Source organism: Silurus aristotelis, assembly GCF_946808225.1.
Source record: "Silurus aristotelis genome assembly, chromosome: 3".
NCBI classification, from domain to species: domain Eukaryota; kingdom Metazoa; phylum Chordata; class Actinopteri; order Siluriformes; family Siluridae; genus Silurus; species Silurus aristotelis.
Window position 1 is genome coordinate 10,168,990 of NC_139576.1, and position 24,185 is coordinate 10,193,174.

The 24,185-nt window shown below is 35.2% G+C and overlaps 1 protein-coding gene and 2 long non-coding RNA genes across 3 annotated transcripts; 2 read left to right on the top strand and 1 right to left on the bottom strand.

The window, feature by feature from the left end:
- Positions 1-26: 26 nt before the first annotated feature.
- LOC310723810 lies at positions 27-3,940 on the bottom strand. Its single transcript, XR_014532791.1, has 2 exons — positions 3,386-3,940; positions 27-3,317 (listed from the first exon to the last, which is right to left on the bottom strand). It is a non-coding gene; the product is annotated as an uncharacterized lncRNA (long non-coding RNA).
- LOC310723718 (cyclic AMP receptor-like protein A) lies at positions 3,751-15,910 on the top strand. The gene is made up of 13 exons (XM_083537133.1): positions 3,751-3,970; positions 7,627-7,679; positions 7,776-7,830; positions 9,558-9,614; positions 9,979-10,039; positions 10,262-10,349; positions 10,438-10,527; positions 11,109-11,147; positions 12,820-12,898; positions 13,370-13,417; positions 14,562-14,644; positions 14,961-15,102; positions 15,186-15,910. Exons 1-13 carry the CDS (start codon positions 3,866-3,868, stop codon positions 15,342-15,344), a joined length of 1,059 nt encoding a protein of 352 aa, XP_083393259.1. The 5' UTR covers positions 3,751-3,865; the 3' UTR covers positions 15,345-15,910.
- Positions 15,911-17,605: 1,695 nt separating this feature from the next.
- On the top strand, positions 17,606-20,679 carry LOC310724189. Its single transcript, XR_014532988.1, has 3 exons — positions 17,606-17,795; positions 18,312-18,404; positions 19,876-20,679. It is a non-coding gene; the product is annotated as an uncharacterized lncRNA (long non-coding RNA).
- The last annotated feature ends 3,506 nt before the right edge of the window (positions 20,680-24,185 follow it).

Genomic DNA, 24,185 nt, shown 5'->3' on the forward strand with positions numbered 1-24,185 from the left:
AGAGGACTTTGAAAGCATTTAAAGTATTTCATTTTTTTTTTTTTTTTTTTTTTTTTTTGGAACTAACATAATGTTTAGGTTGGTGACCAAAACCTGATGTCAAAGTATCAAGCTACCCTTTTTGCACATATCTTTCCTCCTCTACATGATCACACACACTACCTTGTCCGGTATATTTGGGAACTCTTGTATTACTTGCATTATTGTTGTTATAAAAAAAAAGAAGAAAACCAGAGAATGGGCAGAGGACTAATAAGGTCTCATGATGCAAAAGCTCTCTCCTACATCACATCTTCAGCTTTACAGAAAAAGCCTTAACAGTTGCATGTATTTATTTGTGTTGTTGTTTTGTGTATAACTTTAGACAGATTTTAGTTTCACTGAAAGGAAAAATGATCTGAAACTATCTCCGTCAATGACCTGGAATGCTCAGAGAAGTTATGAAGAGCTCCACGAGACGATTTTGTTGTTGCTGTACTCTTGCCGCTAGTGCATTTTTGTCCAAAACATTTGTTACTTTTATATCCTGAGATTATTTTATAGTAAAATAAATTGTCATCTGTTTAATACATAATTCCTGCTTGTTTGTGTGATCTTTGAATCTCAAAGGAGAGAGAGAGAGAGCGAGACGGGGAGAGCTGGATAAGGTGTGTAAAGAATTAGAGATCTGGAAATGAATGTTACTCTCAAGGTGTGACTTTATGTAATCCATTAAATCATAGCTTGGAAAGTTAACAATGTAGAAGATGTGCTACGCTAATGTTGCTTCAAGAAACCAAAACTTCCAGTTTCAGTGACTGTCTATGCATACAGTACATACCAGGAAACTGATGTTGGTATTAAAAAATCATGAGGAATAAAATGACTTAAGCAGGGCAATTTGAGAAACAAATACAAACATCTGCTACTTCTTTTGGTCTGCTTTCCAACCAGGAAATGTGATTTTCAACCACCAGATTTTGAAAATGGAGAAGGGTTTAAGGTTAAACATTGTGGTTAAACATTTAAAAACATTTTCTAACGTCCAATTACTTCGCATGCTTTTATAATAAATTGGATGCACACTTTTAGATTAAATTAATAATTGGTGAATTGTAAGGCAGATCTTTATAATACAAGATAAATAATGATTGTGAAACTCTGCAGCGCAAGAACAAAACATTTCCTAAATGTTATGGGCTTTAAACTATAACATGAACAAGGTATGTTCAATGTAAATACCTTGGGTATTATTTTTCTCATTTAGTGCCTAATGTGTGTGTTCTGAAGGGAGCGTGTTCATCTTTATTGCTAATTAGACAGGTCTGATGAAACTAAAGGCTTTTGTGAGGTCAAATTTTTAATAATTGTTTAAATTGTGACATTTAATTTTATACATTATTGTATTTATTTTACAAAATATAAAACGCATGGCTTTTGTTTTTGTATTAACATGAATTGCCTTATAGGAATAACAAAAGTGCTAGTTTGTGAAGGCTGCTTTAAGCCCAGTGTTTACTAATCTGAGTTTTTATTGGTCCTTAGATGAAACTAATTAAATTTTTAATTTTTGTTTTTAGGAGAAACCTGAGGGAAAGACTCACCAAAGATTTAAAGTAGCACTTTGAAATAATATAAAAGATTAAACAATACTACAAGAAAACACTAATAATACAATAAACACAAAAACGTAAGGGGAAAGAAAACCAAACAAGTTATATTTAGTTCTCAAACTTGATTTAAAACCACCCTTTATTTTACATTTATATTTAATGTTTCCATAACCCTGACTAGCTGACACACTTTTTTTATTAAATCCTTTAAACTAAATTTTTCTTGCCTTTTTTTCCTCAGGCAATTTCCTCATTCTTGCCAGTTTTGGCTCAAATTGTTAATTCAATAGGACAATCCTTCCATCTTAAAGTATTTAGGTCTGTAAATGGAAAACGTTGGTGAATACCTCTTCCACAATCCTGGACCACTCCTGCAATTCTTCAAACAATGGCACGAAAAGATCACCGGGAAGGAATCAGAGAAAGAGAGCTTCCCACTCATCACAGAAAAGACACCACACCCTTACCTGTATATCGAGGTGTGCTTTAATGCTATTATACTGTGCACAATACACCTTTGCTCCTCAAGCTACCTTTACGGGACGAGTCATGTCTGCACACCTTCTGCCATTTTGACTCTATAATTGCAGATGTATCACCTTTACCTAAACAGTATAGACACACAAACACATTCTGGTGTTTCTTCCTGTTTCAGATGAGGTGTTTCTAAGAAAAGCAGAACTGCCCTATCTCCTGCCAGAATGTGGTTGCAGTTGAAATTTTGGAAATGTACATATCAGGCCTCCTCTTCATGCAAAAAAAATAAAAAATAAAAAAAGTAGAGGAGTGAAAATGAATTTGCACGATTTGAAAAATGTAACCAAAAAAAAAAAAAAAATGAGGAGCAGCTTCATGTCTCTCATTATAGGTCAAAGCAAATGGCTGTATATCTTATAGACTACATAGCTGTATTAGGCACTAAAATCTATTGCACTACAAATTGGATTGTTTATATATTTATATTGTACTATTCGTTTCATTCAACAAGAGATTTAGATTACAGTTTTTATCCATTTATTTATTTCTAAATGTTATACAGTTATAAATTAGTGGAACCATGACAACTTTCATTTTTAACATAATACAGTTTGGTATAATTTAATTTTGTACACATGGCCCTCAATCAAAAGTTTGAAAACACTAATTAAAAAAATGTATATATATATATATATATATATATATATATATATATATATATATTTTTTTTAGAGAGACATGCGCATGTTCTTTTTTGTATTCAACAACATATGTAATTTATCAGTTTTCATTATCATTAAACTGTCACTATAGGCAATACCAGTAGGCAACTCCATAAATGTCTGTAGGTTTAATGATAAAAGGAATACTGAACCAACATGGTTACCATTTCATACTTCAACACCATGCAATTTCTTCTGGACTATTTGACACCAACTTTACAGTACAATAAGATAACGGTTTAAAGTATATGTTCAAGCTCTGTAAACGTTATTTAGGAAGCAAAAAAAGTTTTCTAATGGAATGGCCTCCCCAGTGGGATGAACCAGATCAAAAGGACAAAAAGAATAAACCTCAGGATTGAACTAAAAAGATTAGGAATGAACCTCAGGACTGATCTTGAGGAGATCAAGAATGAACCTCAGGACTGATCTTGAGGAGATCAAGAATGAACCTCAGGACTGAACTTGAGGAGATCAGGAATGAACCACAGGATTGATCTTGGGGAGTCAGGAATGAACCTCAGGACTGAACCTGAGGAGATCATGAATAAACCTGAGGACTGAACTAAGTGGATCAGGAATGAACCTCAGGACTGGATTTGAGGAGATCAGGACTGAACCTCAGGACTGAATTTAAGGAGATCAGGAATAAACCTCAGGACTGAACTTGAGGAGATCAGGAATAAACCTCAGGACTGAACTAAGTAGATCAGGAATGAACCTTAGGACTGGACTTGAGGAGATCAGGAACGAACCTCAGGACTGAATCCGAGGAGATCAGGAGTGAACCTCAGGACTGAACTAAGAAGATTAGGACTGAATCTGTTAGGAACAGATCTAAAACTCAGAAGTGAACCCGAGAAGATAAACACTGAACCCCGGGTCGGAACTCGTGAAGTTCAGCATTGGCTTTTTTTTCTGAGAGACCGGAATAAGGCGTTTCGCGTTATCTGAATGTCCCTCTCTGCACACCGTAGTACCTCGGCAGTGTGACTGGTCGTGAGCTCACATGATGATGTATATGAATGAAGACATCATCACAGCGCTAACGGCTAACTGCTAACCTGCAGAAGTATGGAAAATGTAGGAAATGTGGAAAATGGAGATGCAGTCGGGACAGACCAGAACAGCAGCTCGCGCTGTACCTTCTTCATTGCGGATCCGAGTGACTACAGATGTGTGAGTAACTGAGACAGAAGAGCTGACATGAGATAAGGGCCTATGGAGGATAGATAAATAGATAGATAGATGTATAAACATCAGTAGGCTTCCAGACACAACATTACAGACAAGCAGAATGTTACTGTAGATCTTTGTGTCGCCATTAAGTGATCCAGCAGATATCGGTGTTAATGTGGGATGAAACCCATTAAGCTTCATTTAAACAGCATAGTTTTATATTTATTTTAGCTTTTGGACCCTGTGTGATTGAGTCTGGGACATGAGAGTGTTTTAATAGTAAGATTAATCTGCAATGCTGCACCATACACATGTGTATGTATAACAGGGGTATTATTAGTACAGTATACATGAGATTATTATTACTATTGTTGTTGTTGTTGTTGTTGTTGTTAATAATAATAATTAATATCAGCAAGGCTGACAAAAAACAACAAGTAAGAAGCAGAAAGAGTCTGCTCTTAGCTGTGAGTTCAACCGAACAAGCTGAATCGAAGGAAAGAAGAAAGGGAAGAAATAAATGAATAAACAAAATGAAGCAGGAAGGGAAGAAAAAACAAAAGAAGGAAAGAATGAAGGGTTGAGCAAGAAGGGAAAAAAGAAAGTAAGAAGGAAAAAAACAAGGAAAGATAGAAGGAATGAAGGAAAGAATGAACGAAAGAAAGGAGGAAGGAATGGAAAAAAAGGAAATGAATCAAGTAAGAAGGAAGGCAGGAAAGAATGAAGGAAAGAAGGGGAAAAAAGAACATAAGGAGAAAAGAAAAAATAAAGTAAGTAGGAATAGAAAAAAAGAGTAAAGGGATAAAAGAGAATTAAGGATAGAAAGAAAGTAGGAAGGAAAAAGGAAAATCAGGAAAGAAAGAAGGAATGGATAAAAGTAAGAAGGTACTAAGAAAGGGAAAGAATGAAAGAAAGAAAGAAAGAAAGAAAGAAAGAAAGAAAGAAGGAACAATGAAAAAAGTAAAGAAAGTAAAAAGGACAGAAAGAAGAAAAGCGAGAAAGAAACATAATCTACAGTGTAGAGTGAAAAGGAAAGATTTGAGAAAAGTAAATTAGAGGAAGACGTGTGCAAGGCGCAATATTTGTAGAGAAATATGAGACATATCATTGTATAATATGAAATATATACCTTTTATGTACAACTCTACAAATATTATACACCGTGTATATACAGATGGTATACGGATTACAAATATATACAGAAGTGATTGGAAATGCACAGGTTGGAGCTGAACCTCATCTGTGCAGACATCTGCTGTGGTGAAGGTGCTCGTTGGCAGGTAGTTGGTTGCCAGTGATGCTTTGGGTGGTGGTTCTTTTGTTCTTTCTGATCTGCGAATAAAGTGGAAAAAAAAAATCAGGAGAAAATTAATTGACAGATACGTTTACAGTATTTGGCAGACACTCCTATCCATTAATTTCTCATTCATACAACCGAGCAGATGAGGGTTAAGGGCCTTGTACAATGGCCACCAAGTGGTGGTGGGGTTTGAACTCATGACCTTCTGATCAGATGGTTAATGTCTTAACCACTGATCCACCAATTCCCTAAGATTTTAAACTAAACAGGAAATTGTTTTATAAACTAAGTACAAAATAAATGCATTATTTCCGGAATATTTGAAGGAAAGAAAAATGAATAAGTAAAAACAAATTAAGTTTAATGAAACAAAAATAAACAGCAATTGTAATATTTATAGGGAAACACAGGGGCGTGGCAAATCACTCCCTGTTCCTAATATTGTGACAGGCCAGGACATATTGTCCTGCTGTTATACAGTTGTTTTTATCTTCTTCAAGTAGGGTGGGAAATTGTACACTATTAGATAAGCTGTGACATTTGGTGTGTGTGTGTGTGTGTGTGTGTTTTTTTGTTTGATAATGCATGTAGTTTTCTTTCATTTTTAATGTAATCTGTTCTAGTCTGATTAGTTTATGGTTTTGGTCTAAAGCAGCTTCCACACTTAACAAAACTTTAACGCTAATTCTCATATGCAATTTGATTTGGATTTACTTTTTTAGCAGAGGGAATTTACATTTCCAAAAAAGCAGCATAGACAAAAGACAAAAGCATTTACTTTTATTTATCATGCTGGGTACATTGACACCGATCTGGTTTTCTAGTTTAAAGACTGTTAATTTAGTTTATGTGGTGCGACACACCTTCAGTTAAAGTAAATGATCAGCAAATTCTTCATTTTTCTGCTTTACGGCAGAAGTGGCGAAATGTTTTTCCTGTGAAAATCACACTTGACTGAGGGCCGAAAACATGTTGCATCATACCCAACATTATATGAGAATCAAAGTTGCCATGGTTCCTCTCATTTATGATTTCATAATATTCAAAAAGAAATACATAGAAAACATGACTTTGTATTCTGATTCTCTAATGCAGTTTAATTTTCATTTATTTTAAGTCTCAGTGAAACTAATAGAATCAGAAATAATCAAGTTTATTAATTAATTAATTAATTAATTAATTAATTAATTTATTTATTTATAGTCCTTATTTTTCCAAAGATTTTCTCTGTTCATATAAGGAAAGGCAGTCAATTTAATCAAGTTTAAGTTTATTTCTATAGCGCTTTTCACAACGGACATTGTCTCAAAGCAGCTTTACAGAATTTATGAAGTAAAGTGAACGATGTGTGTTTATTCCTGATGAGCAGCCATGGTAACTGTGAGACGGAAAAACTTCCATAGATGATATGAGGAAGAAATCTTGAGAGGAACCAGATTTAAAAGGGGAACCCATCCTCATTTGGGTGACATCAAGGCCAGTAATTTGGCTCACCCGCCAACTTTTGCCCATAAGCTCTAGTTTGGGAATCTCATCTCTGCTCGACAGTATGTTTAATAAAGTCCTTGAAGGTGCCACCTACCATTTTTACAGGATGTGTTCAGTGAAAAAATGAGTGGAGGTTTTTGTTGTTATATTAGACACTATCTGAGGCATCAGTATGTACATAACATTTAGAGAATACTTGGCCTGTACAGCCGATGGAAGCCACTCAGCATGAGCTGTCAATAAACTTGTCTTTCAACATTTTTCCTGCTTGAGTGATGAGAGAGAGAAAGAGAGAGAAAGACCGAAAGGGACATTCTGTTACTGTTCCTCATAACATTATTTTTCATACCTTTTTTCCTAAATTAAATGTCTGTTACAGTAGCTGATAGTTCGTTTTTGCCAGATGACCAAATACAGATAAATATGCTTCTAAGAAGAGCAGAAATGTACACAAGAATTATTACACAAATAAATAAGCCTACATTTTAGTTATACTGTAAAAAAAAATTTATTTAAAGAATAAAATCATGCATTTGGACCAGTATGGTTTATTAAATGTGTTTTCTAGGTCTATAAGATATCCCTTAATTCGTCCCACAGTGGGGAATATTTTGTACTGTAGCCTGTCTGCTATTTTGGGAAAGTATTTACAATAATGTAGAATGTACAGTATCAAAAGACCTTCCAGCACTTGAAATTTGCTATGGAAGATTATTTTCTTACAGAATGTCTGCTGGTTGTTAGTGTCTGCATGTTGGTAGTGAAGTGGATTTAAACCTAAATTGCTGCTATTAGACTTCAGGTGGAAACACACTTAATGCATTTACACAACAGGAGAATAATATTGATATTTTTTTCCCCCTCACAGGATGTGATTCTAGTGGTGAAGAAAGCCACCGGGGCGTTTTCTCTGGTCGCATGGTAGCTAGCATTTTCAATTCTCCTTGTTTTCAATGTCTCTTGAGAGCTGGAGTTTCATTTACTGTCAGTGCTAATGTAATTTTCTTTCCCTTACAGCCTTTTTATGTTATTTGTGATATGGCTGCTGCGCCGATACAACTCCCTGGCTCAGGTAGTGTGCGTATATCATTTCTAAAGTGGACATCCATATAATCATCAATCTGTTAATATATCTGCATTTCAGTGCTACTTTTTTGAGTCCTAGAGGTAGACATGGAACAATTACAATGGGACAGAATAATTATTATGCACTGGTATTTAGTAATACATTATTTAAAATGGAGACAAATCATATGTTTAACCTAGAAAATGAATCTACAGTGTATAAATGTGTGTGTGTGTGTGTGTGTGTGTGTGTGTGTGTGTGTGTGTGTGTATATACAGTCTATATACAGGAGATATAGCAAGGCTTAATTCTTTTGTTTTTGCTATACACTGATGATATTAGGGTTTCATTTTCAGATCTTTACATCTAGATGTGTTAAACAACTTGAAACATGACACCTTTAGTGGCAGACCACCCATTTTATTGGTGAATATAAAGTATATTAATAGATAGCAAATAGATTGTAATATTTGGTTGAATAACACCTTGCATTAACCTCATCATGCTGGCTGTTCGTGATACTTTTCCAGGCTTGTACCATAGGTCCTTTAGGCTTTTTATTTTTTATTTTTATTAAAGATTCTCCTTTTTGGCTCCTAAATTGGGTTAAGGTTTGGGTATGGACTTGACCAGTTCAAAATCTTCCATCTTTCGGCCTGATGTTGTATTAGTGATATATGTTTTGGATCTTTGGCTTGTTGCATGATAAAAATTATTTGTAAATTGGCGATCAAAATGTTTCTGTAGACTTTTAAATCCATTTTGCTGCTACCATCACGAGTTATTATAGATTAGTGAGTCTGTTCTAGAAGCAGCCAATCGTGACACGAGCTCCACAATGTCTGCCTATTGAGCTTGTATGTTTGGATTATAAGCAGATTTTCCTCTACACTTTTGACTTTTCATCTCTTTGCTGGAGGGTAACTTTTCCTGTGGTACTTTTATGACTCATCTAAATTCCATTGTGGATTCAAATCTGACTTTCTGTTTCCTCCTGCTAATGGGTGGTTTGGATCTTGCATTATGGCTCCCGCATGTATTCTCTCAAAGTTTTCTTTAAACGGTGGACGGTGATACCAACACCACTGCCGTGTGCAGTTTTTTCTTTGGCTGGCTTGTTCAATGTCTGGCTATTAGTACACCAGTATTTATTTAAGAATATTTATAAATTTATAAATTTAAGAATTAATAAATGATTGCTGTGCCCACTGAACATGCAGTGAAATGTACCCTCGATTTCAGCTTTAAAATAGCTTGATTTTCTATCATAGACATCTCTATGGTTTTTATGATGGTTTATTCTTTGTAACAACATAGTTTTCACAGGTGGAATATAGGGATCAAATTTAGTTTAAACAACCATTGTTTAAACAATGACACAACTAGGCAGTTCCATTTTCCAATAATCCTGATCACAAGATCAATAAGTGACCTCAAACAAAAAGTGTTGTCTAACTTGTTTAATATATTTTTGAGCTGTGTCAGCAATGAAAGCTTAAATTTTGATAATCTTGTATTTTATTTTACCCCAAACCCATAAAAATACTTTTGCAGGGGACTATATTTATTATTTAATATTTTATTACCACAAAAGGCATGGTTTCAGTCTAGAAACGCTTGTGTTACAAAAACTTACAGAAATCTGTAACACTTAGATCTTTCTGAATAAGTAATATGAAGGAAATATTTGAATACTATCTGTACTGCCCTGTCTTATCCTGTTCTGTTTGCAGAAAATGATAGTCAGTCTAACAGTAGCAGCATTCTTTGACAGTGTTGCATATGTCATGGTGAGTCACTAAGATTAAATATATATGTGCATGCATATTTGAGTGTTTTTGGGATCTTAGGTCATTTTTTATCTCCTCTGTCTTTCAGTTCATTAGTGATATAAATTATGCATTTATTTTTGAGCAAAAAATGATTCCGTTTTTTAATTCAGACTTCAGGCTGCCAGTGTGGACTGTTTTCGATGAATATAATTTCTATTATAATAAAATTATTATAATAATTTTTAAATTAAATACATTTATAAACTAAAATCCAACTAATACCACAAAATCTTTAGCCTCCAACTTTTACTACAATTTTCTACATACCTACTATAGGTTATTCTTTTGTCATGTTAAATGTTCAGCCTTATGGTCTGTACAGGGAGAGTCTCATCCAGAAGGAGGTCTGTGTGATTTCCAAGCCTGGTGGTTAACATATTTTGGTGAGTTTGGTCTACATGGTTAAGAATGATTCTTTTTTTGGTTTAATTTGTTTTCAGGAGTCTGAAATGTCCATGTTTTTGTTCTATATATATATATATATATATATATATATATATATATATATATATATATATATATATATATATATATATATATATATATATATGTTCGAGACATGCCTGAGTGCACAGTAGTAAGTGTGTTATTATTGTGTGTTGTAGACTGGAGTGCTCTGGCCTGGGTATGTCTCATCACTCTAAATCTTTACTTGAACCTGGTCAGGGAGCTCAGAACTGAACATTATGAGATGTAAGGAACATTTGCATTTGGTGATCACACTTGTTGATACGGTTCCACTTTTAGATCTAAATGGCAATGATTTTGTGATGTTTTTCAGACCATACCATATTGTTGCATGGGGGATCCCACTACTTATGTCTGTTCTCCCATTGATAAAAGGATACTATGGTCCAGCTGGAGCCTGGTGGTGAGTTACTAATGATGGAGGAGGTGGTAGTAGCTCAAATGTGGTACTACTGTTAGAGAGTAAATATTGAACAAGAATTTTAATTGCTCATGTATTTAAAATGGATTCTTATCACTATAGCTGTGGGCACACTAAATTTTTTTGTTCCACTGACCTCTATTTTTTTGCGAATGCTGGAGACCAGACATACAAGCTTAGTACAAAGAAGTTTTACATTTAGCTGTATTTAAAAAAAAAAAATTTTTGATTCATAAATGATCAATACTGACAGGATGAAGAAAATAGTTTTAGACCATACAACTTTAAAAAAATATATAAAATCAGCATAAAATGCTGCCTGGTTTAAAAGGTATTTTTTTTAACTATAAATTTCGCAATTTGATGTGACTGCAACCTGATTTTGCATGTTGAAGATAAAACCATCTTGTAAATTAATACATTTGATTTGTCTGAACCACCTCACTTAGGAGCAATATTCCAATCATGCCTAATGCTTCCCATATTTAACTTTATTGGCTTTCCTTCATCAAACTTCCCTTTTCCCTGATATATTTCGCTTTATCTGTCCTTCCATGATTTAGCTGGATCACTGATGACCATGTGGCCTGGCGATTTGGCATGTAAGTAATACCTTTGGTTTGGAATCTCAGCGAGACTTGTGTTCTTTGCTCGTGTGTCCCGTGAGGAAATATTTGTTAGCTCGCCAACACAAGTTACATCTCGGTGTTGAAGCAGACATGTAGCTCGACTGGTTGTCGTGTTAGAAATGATTGTCTTCTCTCTGTTTATTTTTTTTTCTCGGCAAGAGTTTGTCAAAACCGAAACCCGTCAATAGGATTTATCACTGCATGATCTCAGGTATGGTAGAGGTAAACATGCCTTTTATCCAACATGACTTGAGTGAACTCAGCAAGTTTTTCAAGTCAGACTTCTGGCTGCCAGTGTGGACTGTTTTCATAGGGAGAGGACATTTGACTGAGATTTACAAATACCTAACCACAGACCTGGATTGCATGACATGAAGGGAAAGATGAGTGTGAAAATGAGTTAGAATAAAAATCTCATCCAGTGCTACTGCTTTACTATAGTTTATTACAGTTTCTATAGCTATAGGCATATATACCCAAACTTCATGGGATGCCATGAATTCCACAATCTTTTTTAAATACATTGATTATATTTTGTTTGCTATAATGTGCCTTTTGTTTTTATGTGAAAACGTTTGTGTCACCATGAATTGGTATGATCCTAACCAGATTGGCTAGCCATAACACAATGTCCACCTGCCTGATATTGTGTTGTCTCCCTGAGAGCTGCAGTTTTGGAGATGCTCTGACCCAGTCGTCCAGCCATCACGATTAGGCCCTTGTCAAACTCGATCAAATCTATACGCTTGCCCATTTTTTTTTTTTGCTTTTAACACAACAAATTTGAAAACAAATTGTACACTTGCTGCCTAATATATTCCTCTCACTAACAGGTGCCATGATGAGATAATCAGTGTTATTTACTTCACCTGTCATAATGTTATAATAATAATAATAATAATAATAATAATAATAATAATAATAATAATAATAATAAAGCAAATGTCACAGAACACTAACTTCATTGTGCAAAGAATTGTGGACATTATTAGGCGGAAAATTGTCCATGGATCCACATTTTGAATATATTCAGAAATAGATCAGCCAGGAACTTTTGAGATCCTCTTTGTCAACACACTACGATTTGGGGCACATTAATGCTAATCTCAGGTACTATTTAGGATCAATAGTAAGTGAATTGGGATGCTTTCAAGGCATTGAAGTCTTTGGAAGGTATTTGGCCAGGTTCCAGGATTGTTTAACCACAAATCAGCAGTTTTTATTAAAATTCAGTGGCGGTGTCGTCTGCAGTATTCTTAATCAATTCTCATCTCTTCCCGGTCAGCTCTTCCTTGTCATTTGACAGCTACCAACATAAAGTGTAAAATCTGAGACGTGATTGCCAGCAAGTCACATTTGTTAGCAACTGCTGGTCCTGCTGTGCCGCAGGGAGGCATACCACCCTCACAAACACTTATGAATGGCAAATGTAGATCTGATTGACAGGTTGGCATTAAGGTTGCTTTCCAGACATCCAGAGAACCTTTACATTTTGCTCCCAGCCATCATCAGGATTCTAATTTTGTGTTTGTTTAATGTGGATGAGCACTTTAATATATCTGATTTATGAGTGTGTCGTATACAATTTTTGTCAGCTGTTGATTTGTTTGTATAGCTTTTTATGCCGTTTCTGTTTTCTATGCAGATGGTACATCCCGCTCTTCACCCTCATCTTCCTCATGATCTGCTGTTATCTACGAATCATATTTGTGGCCAATAAGAGGGTGAGTTACAGTCCAAGTCAAATAAGCAACACTATAATGAAACTGACACGATGCAACTGAGACGAAGCTGGTTTGATCAGGGTCACATTTTCGAAGCATTCCTAGGTGTTATGAAATACAACCCTGCCCCAGCTGTCAAACCTTCACACACTCCTCGTGTTATCTGTCTTCTGTTGTCATGATGATTCCTGAGGGCAGGGATGATTATCCAGAGGGCAGCATACCAGCGTCTAGAATGTTCTACTTAATCTTGATTACCACATAATTGAATACACACACACACACACACACACACACACACACACACACACACACACACACACACACACACACACACATACATCTATGGCTGCTGATTTTTTTTATGTGATCTCAAACTAGAGAGTGTAATCTAATTTATCAACAAGACTCAATATATTGCACTTTAAATATTATTTTAGATAGTCATGTGGATTTTATATATAAACACAGATGCAGTCCTGGTTCGGTACCTTCAACCCAGAGAGAGAAAGGAGGAAGGTGAGTTTGAGTTGTAAAGTTTGGAAACAATTTTAGCAAAAATAAAACCATCATTGTACTTTTAACAGGTTATTTCTATAACCTATGTTCACACTAGCAAGTGACAAAGCAACAAACCACTTTTCATTTTCTATGCACATGCCCGCCACTGATCAGGGGTTTTAGTGACCACACTAATTGGCAAAATTTTCCAATTTCATCATTTTCTATACTCTATGCAAATTTGGTTTGGTTTAGAAATTGCCTTAAGTAATTCTACATCTCTGGCGATTACTTTGCATTTAAGATGAACTTGTAAATTCATCTTATTTTGAAGATAAATAAGGCTTAAAAGAAAGCAGTGGAGATTGTCTATTAGTCTATACAATGATTAATGCATTATACACTATATGCACAAAAGTATTGGGACACCTGCCTTTTCCAGCCATATGCGGTTTTTCCCACCACCTATGGAGGCACACAATTTTATAGGATGTCTTTGGACAAGTAACATGAAACTTTCCCCTTTACTTCAACTAGAAGACTCAAACCTGTTCCAGCATGACAATGGCCCTGTGAACAAAGCCAGCTCTGAAGATATGGTGTAAATATTTTGGAGTGGAAGATCATGTGTGGCCTGTTATAGAGCTCTGACCTCAACCCTATTGATCACCTTTGGAATGAGCTGAAATGCTGACTGCACCCCTAGACCTTCTCACCTCACCTACATCAGTACCACAATCTACTAACTCCCTTGTCACTGAATGAGCACAAATCTCCACAAGCACACTCTAGAAATCAAGTGAAACATCTTCCCAGAAGAGTGGAGGTTATTATAATTGAAAATAAGGACTAAATGTGGAATGGGTTGTTCAAAGATTCTTATACAAATCTAATGCTCAGGTGTCCACAAACTTTTGTGCATGTAGTGTGTATAGACTAAAGGTTACTAGATTTTCTCAATGGTATTACAGTTTTTCTCAGTTGCTTTGGAGCATTTCTCGAATCATCCTTAATATTTGCAAACCAGTAAATGCATTTCATTTTTAACAATTTGTACAAACAGCACAATACACTGGATTTCTTGCAAAAGCCTGAACTAAATAAAATTATCACTAGTGTGAACATGGCATGTGTTAGTCTCTGCCTTTCTGCCCACCTTTAGATGTCTCTAGTTGAGGAAATCCGACCTCTGAAATGGTATCCCTCAGTATATCTGCTGGTGTCAATCTTCCCACTGTTAAATCGGTAAGCATACATAAACACATAACACATTGTTAACAGAAAACATTGTGTGTGTGTGTGTGTGTGTGTGTGTGTGTGTGTGTGTGTGTGTGTGTGTGTGTGTGTGTGTGTGTATATATGTATGTATGTATGTGTATATGTGTATATATATATATATATATATATATATATATATATATATATATATATATATATATATATATATATATATTTGTCTCATCTCAGCCTTAAAATATATATATAATGTATGTATGTATGTATGTATGTATGTGTATGTATATATAATTGCATCATTAATGGATGCGTCGTGTGCCCATAGGCTTCATAACGCTCTGTATCCTGAGGCTCCCGTGTTCTCCCTCACGCTTCTACACGTTCTCAGTGCTCCTCTGCACGGTTTGGCAAATGCATTTGTCTTTAGCAAGGACACCTGGAGTCAGCTCAGCAATACCGGAATCAAAGTAGGAAAAAAGAAAAACACACACACACACACACTCGTTTAAGTACTTGTATGCCGTTAATTCTCGTGTATTATGTGTTTCAGTTGGCACTTCAGTCTCGACTGTGTGACAGCACCAGGATCGGCGAGTATCACCCGGCCAACGTGAGATACACCGTAGCTCTCGAGTCCGAGTCGGATGATGATGATAACAACGTCCTCTTCTACAGCCCTGACATGAGCCTGAAGGACAGAGGACCCTGATTTTTTTTCTGTTTCTCTCTCTGTCTGTGTGTGTGCGTGCGTGCGTGTGTGCGTGCGTGTGTGCGCGTGCGTGCGTGCGTGCGTGCGTGCGTGCGTGCGTGCGTGTGTGTGTGTGTGTATATGTATACAATAAGCACATTACAGTTGATACCTTGCCTTTTAAAAATGTGCTGCTCTTTCATTTTACCCATCACCATGATGTGTTCAAAATAAATAATACAGAAACGATAAGTGTTTTTACAATCAGAAAATCCCATTTTGACTTAAGAAAATTGAAATTGTTCATTTTTTCATTATCATACTGTCCATGTTGTAAATACAGTGCAAGGTGGACACTTTACATTAACATCCTCAGTATTGATTGAAAGATTTAATTGTTTCAGTTGCCTTGCTTTGATATTATTATTATTTTTTTTTTTGTAAACTATTATTTTCAGCTGTACAGTTTGTGTCCATGGTCATGTGTTTAGCTGATCATGTTTTATTATTATTTATGGAAATGTACAGAGTGTCTGCTATATTTTTGTACTGTTTTCATATGATTAAAAAATGTTAATACACACCGATATTTATGGTCTATCTGTGTGTTTGTGCCTTTGTAGGATGTCGCTTTTCTTGTGATCTTTATTCATGTAAAAGCTTCAATAAAGCACCTACTGAAGACTGAAAAAATGGAAATGCCATAAAATAAATGGAAAAATTCACCCTATTTTTCCGATTATAAAATTACAACAAACCAAATAAGAGCTCTTTGTCTCATCTCAGCCTTAAAATAGTCCAGTGGGTCATTTTCCTCATTTGAATTTATTTTATAAGTATTTATTTTTTAGAATGGTCTTTCAATAGAATAAGGACACTAGAAGTAATTTCCAGAAATAGGTTTAATGATTTGATATTTTGTTTATTGTAATCTATAATAAGAAATTGTGTGTGTGTGTGTGTATCATGCACTAAGATTGGCTTGTCATCCCATCCATGGTGTATTTTTGCAAATACCAAATGTACTATGACACTAACCAGGATAAGGTGGATATTTAAGAATGAATTATTCATAATGGTTAATTGAAACTTCACCTAGGTGTGTGTATGTATGTGGGTGTGGGTGTATGATGCTCTTTAACAGACTGGTATTCTGTCCACGGTGTACCAGGGATGGGCCTGGATTCACTGTGAGCTTGACTGGGAGTTACTTAAGATAAACTGAAGAACACTTGGAGGCCGATCAGTCTGATTATGAAGAACTCGTTCTCGTTAGATGCTCAGAAAGGCCCAATTCAGATTGCTGAAAAACAGATGATGAAGTTACATACAACTAATTAATCATGGTGATGATATTCATCTTCATATTCAGAAATGTTTTAAACCCTGCCATCTTGTGGATACATTCTGTATCGAATCTGATTATTAAATGCATTTACATATATGGCATTCACCAATCACATGCACACAGCACACACATGCACCATGCATTCCTCCACAACATAACACAAATCATTTCTTAAATCCTGCAAACAAAATGATGTCCATCTTGGAAAGTATGCTTAAACTACATAAATATTACATAGATTTATGTTTCAAACTTTCTTTGTGCTTTTTGTAAGCTATTGTGCAACAAAATTAAACTATCAGTTGAATCAAAGTCAGAAATGTCAATCAGTATTAACATCAGAATCAGAATCAGGTTTATTGTCCAAGTGTGTTGACACACACAAGGAATTTGGCTCCAGCTGTTAGTGACTCTCAAAGGTACAGACATAAATAACACTACACATTCAGCTTGGACTATACAAGACAAAACAGTCTATACAATACAATATATCCTACGCCAATATCCTTATGACCAAATGTTATGTTTTTAAATGAATAAGTTTATTTACATTTCCACACATTTCTAATGAATTCCCATCATTTTTTGATAAATTTCCAATTTGAAATATTTCCAAAATTCCCCAGATGAATTGATATCGAAAGTTTCCAGAAATGTACGGGGAATTTTCCGCCACTTTGCAACCCTAATTCTAAATAATTTATAAAAAAATTATTAAGTATAAAGTAAAATAATAAGTATAAGTAAGGAATAAGTTTAAGTAAAATAATAACTTAATATATTTAATCTAATTTAACTTTTTTTTTTTTTTTCTGTTTAAATTCTGTAGAAATATATAGTGCACATATGAGATTTAGAATGAACGCCCTAGAAGCCTCCTGATTGGCTGGTTTGCATCCGGTGCCCTGTCCCTATTGGCTGTGAGGGAGAATATATCTTGACGCAATAGTTTCATAACAAGGGCGAGACAACGCGGAAGTCCAAAAGACCATAAAGTAGAGACGAAGCGTCTCTCACTTTCTAAACAAAGATTTATAAACATTGATTTATTTTCATTTGATCTGTGCAGAAGACGCCGTAGAGCGTCCCGTGGTGTGGTATAATGGTATGACTTCTGATAAAAGGTAAAACGCCCTTTATTTTATTTTATTTGTTTATAAACATTTATTGCATAATTGTTTGCTTATTAAATATAAGATGACGTAGTTATATACATTTTATCGACACACACACACACACACACACACACACACACACACACACACACACACACACACACACACACACATATATATATATTTTATATATATATATATATATATATATATATATATATATATATATATATATATTATAAATTTTAAATATTATTATAATATTCTATAATCTAATAATAAAATGTATTGTCTATTACTCATTTTTTATAGAATAACATTATATTTCAATAACTAATAATTATAAATAATAATACATTATTAAGGGTATAACATTTTATACTTTATTAAACAAAATTAATTTGTATTGAACAAAATGTCCCTGCTATCTGTTATACATCAATGTTTATACATAATACTCTGTGTGTGTGTGTGTGTGTGTGTGTGTGTGTGTGTGTGTGTGTGTGTGTGTGTTTTTTCTATCAGCCGGTGCCTATGTGGTGCGGAAGATCTCTTCTGCTGTCCGAGAGGATGAGCAAAAAGACGATCCTGTCCGCACGCCATGTAGCCTGGCCCAAGGTGAGACCTCCTGAAGTCCCAAGTTGCTGTTTTCCTTAATGCATATAATACCATGTGATCACATCATGTGACCTGGTGATGACTCAGGAAAACTGGATGTAGGATCACTGACAATGAGCAGAAGTAGTTCAATTCAGTCTAATTGGATGGATTGGAAATGTAAATACTAGTTTATTAAAAAGCATAAAAAGAGTAAAATATATAAAGTGTCATGGAAATACTACACGAAGTCAAAGAAAAATGGGGAAAGCCACTGGAATTCTATATTTTGGTATATTTACTATACTTGACCTTGGATATATTATATTTACAGAAAATACTAGATTAAAGGTACCTGCATCCTATTACATCCTATTACATCTATTACAGAATGTTTTTAGCAATAGGAAATAGTTAGTAGGTGTAGATCTGGGATATTTTATGGCTCTAGTGTCCAGTGTCTTGTATTCATACAATCTTTAAGATTGTTCATACAGTTGTGTGAAAAAGTGTTTGCCCCTTCCTGATTTCTTATTTTTTTGCATGTTTGTCAAAATCCTGACCTGAATCCTATTAAGATGCTGTGGCATGACCTTAAAAAGGTGGTTCATGTTAGAAAACCGGGGGAGTGGTGGCTCCAGCGGTTAAGGCGCTGGGTTGCCGATCGGAAGGTCTGGGGTTCAAGCCCCGGTATCTCCAAGCTGCCACTCTTGGGCCCTTGAGCAAGGCCCTTAACCCTCTATGCTCCGGGGGTCCCTTACGAGGGAAATATCAAGGTCCGTGACGTCGGAGTGACGTGGGGCCGCCTTCCCGTGGGCTCACCACCTGCAGGAGGGACCGTAAGGGACGGTGCTATGAGGATTGGGCAGCAGTCGTGGCGGGGGCCTGCTTAGACTGCTGCCCCCGCGACCCGAATTACGGATAAGCGGGAGAAAATGAATGAATGAATGAATGTTAGAAAACCCTCCGATGTGGCTGAATTACAACAAATCTGCATAGATGAGTGGACCAACATTCCTCCTTAGCGCTGTAACAGACTCATTGCAAGTTATCGCAAATGCTTGATTGCAGTTGTTGCTGCTAAGGGCGGCCCAAGCAGTTATTAGGTTTAGGGGGCAAACACTTTTTCACACAGGGCCATGTAGTTTTGGATATTTTTTCCCTCAATAATTAAAACCTTCATTTAAAAACTGCATGTTGTGTTTCACTTGTGTTATCTTTTACTAATATTGTAATTAGTTTGATAATCTGAAATATTAAACTGTGAAACATGCAGAAAAGTAAATATATATATATATATATATATATATATATATATATATATATATATATATATATATATATATATATATTCTTTTTGTATTTTTTGTGCATGTGTGTGTGTTTCAGTCAGTGTTGTTTGGCTTTAACACTGACACACAGGTTAATCACCGAGCTCTGTAAAGTAATAGAGTGACTGAGATATTCATATGTTTCTGTGTTTGTGTTTCAGCTAATAAGCGTCGGAGTCAGAAGCGGTTAACAGCGGCTGAGACATCATCTCCAGACCTGGATGATGGCGCAGTCTGTGTGCCTTCCACAGACACTGCAGTTCAAAAACGCAGTTCCTGAGGTTAAAGGTCACGCTGGTGCATTACTGGGTAATAGACAGTCTGATTAGCAAAACATATATTTACACTGAAGCCAATTTAGATTTAAGTTACATAATTGTACCCAGAGTGCTAATCAATTATTTAAGAATAATAGTACATACTGATGAGCAAAATCCTGGAGTTTGTCTTTGTAATTATGGGCTTATTTACTATCTGGCTGCTCACAGACACAAATTGGACTCTAAAATTAGTGCTTGGGTATGTAAATAAAAAACGTAAACAGAATTATAAACATCTGAGAATTTACTATATATAATTAAAGGAAAAGTTTGAATATTGGTTCATCTAAAGGTTTGACAATATACTGATATTACATCACTCTAAAAACCATACTTAAAAAAAACCAACCTTTTAATTAATTAATTAATGTTGTTTATCAACCCAGTTTGCCCTGCGTGACTGTTATTCAGTCTTTTCTTTCTAGCTTTTTCTATTCACTTTCAGCTGTAAAGTGTGACGGTCTGTTCATCAACCTCTAGCTTAGCGTCTGATCAGATCTGAAGTTTTCCTACAGCTGTATTATTTTTATGGAATGTATAAACCAATATTTATCACTTTACAAAAAAGCCTATTCAAAAGAGCAGGGCTTTGATTGTGTATAACATTTTCATACCTTGTGTGAAAAATAAAATCGCTTGAAAATCCGTGTGTATTGTATTATATTTGTATTTGGAACAACGCAATTTTATTTTAACGGCACTAGATGTATTAATGCCCGATCAATATAGCGCGCATTTCTTTTTGAGCATTTTATTAAAAATAGAAATAAATATAAAAGAAAATATAATCTTTAATGCAAAACATTTATTCAGGACATCCTTTCTATATTCAGATATGAAATAAAAAATGAAATCAATAAACATTTGGCTTACTGATGTGCCAAGTCTCGAATCAAACACCAAAATCCGCCATGATGCACACATCCGGCAATTACAACCGTCCGTGTGGAAACATAGCAAATTTTCAGTTTGGTGTCCTAATAATTTATTCAATTCAATTCATTTTTATTTGTATTGCACTTTTACCAATGAACATTGTCTCAAAGCAGCTTTACACAGATAATGTGGTAATAAAAATAAATAAGATGTTCTTTATAAGTGTAAGTTTGTCCCTGATGAGCGACTTTAATTTATGTAATTTACTACACATAATTACTTTAAAACATTTGCAAGAATATTTTTTCTTTTGCAATAATATATTTGCACAAAGCAACAATATTTGTCCGTGTCTATCTGGATTAGAGTATTAAAAACTTGAAAATTATAAATTTAAGGTACAATTTAAACAGATAAAAATGTGCGATTAGGTTGCAATTAATCACGAGTTAACTCATGACAATCATCCGATTAATCTTGATTAAATATTTTAATTGATTAAAAACCCAAATATATATATATATATATATATATATATATATATATATATATATATATATATATATATATATATATATATATATATATATATACACAGTGTTGGGCAACGTTACTTTTAAAAGTAATGCATTACAATATTAAGTTACTCCCCAAAAAAGTAACTAATTACGTTACTTAGTTACTTTTTATGGAAAGTAATGCGTTATATTACTTTTGCGTTACTTTTATCTCTTTCACGCCTTACAGGTGTAACAGGTGTAATATAGATAATTGGCATTAAGAAATAAGTTATATTAGGGCAAAAGACATGTCTTAAACATTTAAAATGCTTAATAACTTCTTAGAGAACAATAAGATGATAGACTACATTTTGACCACAAGGCTGAACACTTTCCAGTCGCTCTTCTGTACACTGCTTTTCAATCTGCCTTCGCCGTCAGGAATGTCACTATCGTTCGTGTATATAAGGTTAAGGGTGTGGGCTGCACAGGTGATGTGGAGGGAGAACATACCTTTCGCTGTCATTTCGTAAAACATCGTGTAATTCCGTAAATATGACCTTGTCCTCGTCTACATCATTCTCTGCTTCATCATCAGCTTGAAACATTCTGAACGCTTTTACAAAGTTTGCGCTATTATCAGTGACCTTGGCAGTTTATCTTCCCACAAAGAGCAAATGAGCTGTTAATTTGCTGTGAATCTACACTGGCTCCCAATTAAATCTTGCATTGATTATAAAATACTACTACTGACGTATAAAGCACTTAACAGACTCGCACCGCAGTATCTGAGTGAACTTCTTTACCAGTATGATCCTCCATGCCTACTTAGATCAAAAAGTGCAGGCTATTTGTTGGTATCTCAAATAATGAAGATTACAGCAGGGGGCAGACCTTTCTCTTATAAAGCCTCACAGTTATGGGACAGCCTTCAAATCAGTGTTCGGGACTCAGACACAGTCTCAGTGTTCAAGTCGAGGTTAAAAACATTTATTTAGTCTTTTATCAGTAGATTTTTCTTAGGTAAAGGCTCAGATCTGAAGGGAGCATGAATATAGAGTGTTTGGTGAACTGGGATATTTGTATGCTGTCGTCCCCTCACTTTCACATGTTCACTCAGGTTTGTTGATGATGGTGTGGTGGTTCGTCTCTTATCCCAGAGATCCCTCATGACTGTGTTACTTTCTGGTTCTCTCTTTTAGGTTCTCTCTTTTAGTTATGCTGCCATAGCAAGTCTTGCCGGAGACCAAACTGCACAGTGACAATAATTTTTATACAACAATAGGGACACATATCCATATCCTTCTCTTCCTGTCACCCCTCTTCTCTCTTTCTCTCTTCTCTCTCTCTCTCTCTCTCTCTCTCTCTCTCTCTCTCTCTCTCTCTCTCTCTCTCTCTCTCTCTCTTAGTCGAGTTAAACATGCTTCTGAGGTTCCAGTGACCACTGTTCCTACCCCTCTTTCCTCTGCGAATCTCCCACTTCATCCAGGCCTGTCTCTGGATGGTGTTCTCTTTGTTTGGAGGTGACTCTGTGCAGCTGGGGACGGTTTCTCATCAACTCATCAATTCCGAGAACATATTAATTTTTTATCACCAAATTATCTGTCTAAAGCTGCTTTGAGACAATGTTCATTTTTAAAAGCGCTATACAAATAAAAATGAATTGAACTGAATTAAATTCATGGAAAAAGTTAACATCATTTTCCAGGTTTTTTTTTTTTTTTTTTTTTTTGGGTGGGGGGGGGGACCTCTTGTGAATGTCATTGTAATCGTTTCTGCGACCAAATCAATTTCTTCTCCTCAACAGCCATTGTGGAATAAAAATAAATAAACAACAGCTATTAAATCTGTATGAATATATTTGAGCTTATACAGTTTGCTACATATGCGGTTTGCGAGCTCTGACCACTGTAATGCACTCTCTGTCCATCCAATCAAAGGACATGAAAATGCAGATGTTGCTGTATGCCTGCTAGTGTGGCCGTGGAGTCGCCAACTCGAAATCTGATTGTTACAGCAAAGGTTCCAGCAACATGTACTTTAAGCTACAGAGGCCCCGACTGTTAATTGACGGCAGATTCCTTTGACCCTGATATATGATTGAACAGAAAGACAATTGTAAAATATAAACTCGGTTGAGTTGCTTCTTGAAGCAGCAAAACTGAGATAAATCATAAAATAAAGAGAACAGACTATTGGAAATAATTTTACAGTATTTATTATAAGTTATGAGTCATAAACAGCATATTTTTTTATATGTTTTAATATCATATAATCCAGTTGATCCACTCAGTATATATATCCGTCTGAATCCCCTGGATGATCCTATCATGAACATTTCTTTTTATTCCATTTATCTATTCTAAAGAAGCATCTGCAATATGAATGGAGAAGGTAGGGAATGTAATTTATATTGTGTCAGATTCTCAATATGCCTTTGCCCCTTTCCCGAGACATATTTGTTCATTTATAATTCAAATTATATTTGTATTAGTTCAGGCCTGTATTCATCACCATGTTTTCCAGTCTACCTATTGAGTGCATGTCACTACTCCATAGGGACTGGACTGTAAACAAGCCCCTCGAGCGGAAGTGGACTAGGCCGAACAGAGACTGTCCGTTAAATAGCCGTTCAACACCCATTCTCCTTGTGTAGAACCCGCCTCCTTCTCGACGATTGGCTACTACATGATAATAACAGTATCTGCATCCAATCAGAGAGTAGATATAAGTTTTAACCAATCAACGCTCAGAATACAGGTATCGAAATATTAG